Source organism: Cynoglossus semilaevis, chromosome 12 (assembly GCF_000523025.1).
Source record: "Cynoglossus semilaevis isolate Cse_v1.0 chromosome 12, Cse_v1.0, whole genome shotgun sequence".
In the NCBI taxonomy this organism is placed as follows: Eukaryota; Metazoa; Chordata; class Actinopteri; order Pleuronectiformes; family Cynoglossidae; genus Cynoglossus; species Cynoglossus semilaevis.
Window position 1 is genome coordinate 7,093,927 of NC_024318.1, and position 3,383 is coordinate 7,097,309.

General features: G+C 39.7%; 1 protein-coding gene across 1 annotated transcript in view; it reads right to left on the minus strand.

Annotated features, from left to right (window-relative positions):
- eys (eyes shut homolog) overlaps window positions 1-3,383 on the minus strand; it is a 130,186-nt gene that overhangs the window by 9,045 nt on the left and 117,758 nt on the right. Inside the window, 1 exon segment of the mRNA XM_025060947.1 lies at window positions 3,108-3,280. Coding sequence (XP_024916715.1) covers window positions 3,108-3,280 — 173 coding nt within the window.

Consider the following 3,383-nt stretch of genomic DNA (forward strand, 5'->3'; position numbering starts at 1 on the left):
AAATCAGCAGACACCAATGTCTTAATTATGTGTTAATTTGCCTACAGAATATGGACAATATATATTGTACATATATGTTATGGAAACTCACCTCAACAAAATGATAAGGATCATATTAAAAGACCAGGAGTGAATATTAAAATACACAAAAATGTACTCTACAAAACAGGTTTCTTAGTTTATACCCTGAGGATATTTGTGTTTTATACTAGGAATTTGAATTTTTATACACATTTGGATTAGTGCCATGTATAAACTAACTTATTTGCATCAAAGACTCAATATATACAAATATATACAACATTTACAAGTATTTTATTGTCCAACTTATCAATATTATATATATTTTTGGAAAATCGACTCTAAACTTTTTTTATCTGCAGTACTTGAATGGACTCCCTCTGGGTCACAGACCCCCTGTTGAAGACCCCTGCTGTACAGATTAGAAAGGCAGCAGAACAAAGCCTGGTAGCACATTCAGTCAATTGGTTTTGTTTTTGACCAAAAAAAAAACTGACTATAGATGATAAACATCTGAGCAGATACAGAGAGGCAGGGGAAACAACACATCCCCTGAATTAGACACGCTGCATACACTCTATTATATTCTTTTCAGAGTGGGAACAATGCAAGGTTAACAGAAATTTCAATAAATCAATACTAAAACGATCAACTCATGCAGGATGTTGCTGCGCGGCGTCAAGGCGAGCACATTAGGATTCTTTCTAATGGACTGTATAAAATGTATCACCAAATCTCTAATACACTAACGACTGCACTGCACGGAACCGAGTTATGCAAACACCAAACCATTGTTTGTGAGACATTTACGCAGCTCCGTCTTTGGCACGCGGACCTGACAACCTTTGAAATGAAAATAATAACCAGGTTGGTTGTACTCTGCCAGTACGACTGTGTACTTTACATGTGGCGCATTGTTTTTCTGTTGGTTTTTTAACATGAATCTTTTACATGAGATATAGGCGGCCTGTGTACACAGGTAGTGCATTAATAAATCTGACTGATGTTGTCTTAAATATAGATTAATATTACATGAACACAACTCTTCAGGCATCCATGCCACTCCCCCTCCTTCTCCCCCCTTCCTCCGCTCCCTTTTCCTTGCTTGTTAGCAGGCTGAACAAACGTGTTGAGAAGCAGACGGTTTCCAAGAAGAAAAAAAATCAATTTAAAGAAAAATAATCATCATAATTCCATAGCAGTAGCCTGACAACAGACAATAGAAAGTTATTAAGATGACGAATCGCTTTTAGCGTCATTGTACATACTGTATTTGAAGACATACACACAGCATGAAAATGTACCTCTGCAATTAACCCATCGACCGAATCCTGGGCAACAGTGATCCCTAAAATCACCCTGGAAGTTTGTTCAAGCAAAACAGTTAGTCGAGGTGAGATTTGAACATAAGTCATGTGATTACCTATCCCAAAAGTTAAACCCCAAAACCCCCAACTCCCAGTGGGGGAAGAGGAGGGGAGGGTGGGAGACTTGAGATGCCACGCCCCCTGCTGCTCCCCCACGTCGGCCGAGGCAGGCCAAACTTCTGCCTTTGCAGATTTCTTTTCTTCCCCAGCTGCTTCAAAACTAAACCATTCAGAACATCATGAAGTAACTGCCATCTGCTGTCAATTATCTGGTCAGTTAAAATGCATAAACATGTCAGGACTGCTAATGAGCCCCCTGCTAATTAGCACTCATGGTAGCAGCTTTAATAACAGGTATTAACATCGATCGGAACAATGATATGTAGCAGGAGAGTTTACCTTTTACACCTGTCACATTCTGACGGACGGTACGTCAACATTACCAGGACTGGTCTTATCACAACATTTCTGCAGTGGCCCCTTTGTAGATAGGACTGTTTATGACACATTCAAGGTTGTATATAAAATTCTAATCCAAGAATTAATATATTAAATTCTAAACTAATTTAGGTTGGTGTGGCACCCCCACAGTAGCTCTATATTGCTCTTGGGCAGCCCAGTCCCCACCTTAGGAAACCAGTGGATTAGACTGAGATTAGCCAGTTAGCATTAAATGAGCCTTGATGATCTTATAGAGGTGGAGGGATGTTTAAATAAGAACAACCCTAAAGCAAATGGAACTGAAAGCGAGTGCATGACATGCTGTTCCTTAATAATGTGACAACAGAGCTACAACACAGCAGATATACTCCAGTAAAAAACACACTTTTATACAAAATCACTTGTGTATGTAAGGAAAATATAAATTAAAAACAATAATCTTGAAAAGCACCCTCGATGTTTTCCATCACTGTAAAAACTTTTGCCAGAGGTATTCTTTTCCCACCCTGTCAGCAGGTTTTATTTTCATTAGCCTGCTTATTTACTAGCCGACATCCTTCCACCAAATGCTCAAGGCTGTCGTTCATTAACTGTCCCCAGATCAGTTCATTAAGCTGATAAATACAAACACATGTTATGATAGTTGTTACATCGGTGAGGAAATTTAACATTTATTTAAAAGACATATGGGCTCAGGAAAAGAAAGATACTTAATTTAGAAAAAGGTTATTAATAGAAAAAACAATAACGGCAAGTACAGTCCACGCTGAAAATATCTGGACCGTCACAAAGAGGAGAATCAGATAAGACCAACCATAACGTGTTGGGCTGCATTGTGCAAATTATGCAGTTTTCTTATCACTACAGCATTTCAAGCCTGCGACACCGCTTCAATGTGAAACACGTTTCTGCGACTACAGACACCAGAGCCAATATAAGCTGCAACAGTTCCTGGTACTGAAGCAGCTAATGCTAACAAGACAGCTCCTAGCTAACGTGTCTTACAAAGTGTAAATGTAATAGCTATAACTGTACTGTGAACTTCCACTGTACTGTGAATGTTGTGGAGCATTTCCATTCAGTTATCACAAAGTCACGAAAATTGTTCTTGAATTCTTGAATCCACCCTGCTCAGACTACACATGATAACCCATTAAAAGCCCTTGATTAAAATTAATAATATTTTTGTTTGTGGTGTGAAAATACTTTTCTGGAAGGAGTAGTGTTATATTTTCGGGTCCTAATATTTGGTGTGAAGCTGTATTTTGTGATACATACGTTCATCGCACAGCAGTCCTTGTCTTCCATAGGGACAGAGACACACAAACTCCAGTGGTGACTTCGGGACACACGTGGCTCCATGACCGCAGGGGTTGCGCTCGCAGGCACTGAACTGGCAAAGCACGCCAGTGTGGAGTGGGGGACACTCGCAGAACCAGTCGTCAGCATCGCTAAACATGTGTATACATAGAGGGAGACATCATTAGGGTCAGAGGTGAAAATGAGCCGTGACATTACGACAACATGTCCGAATGCTTTACAGTCTCACACTGT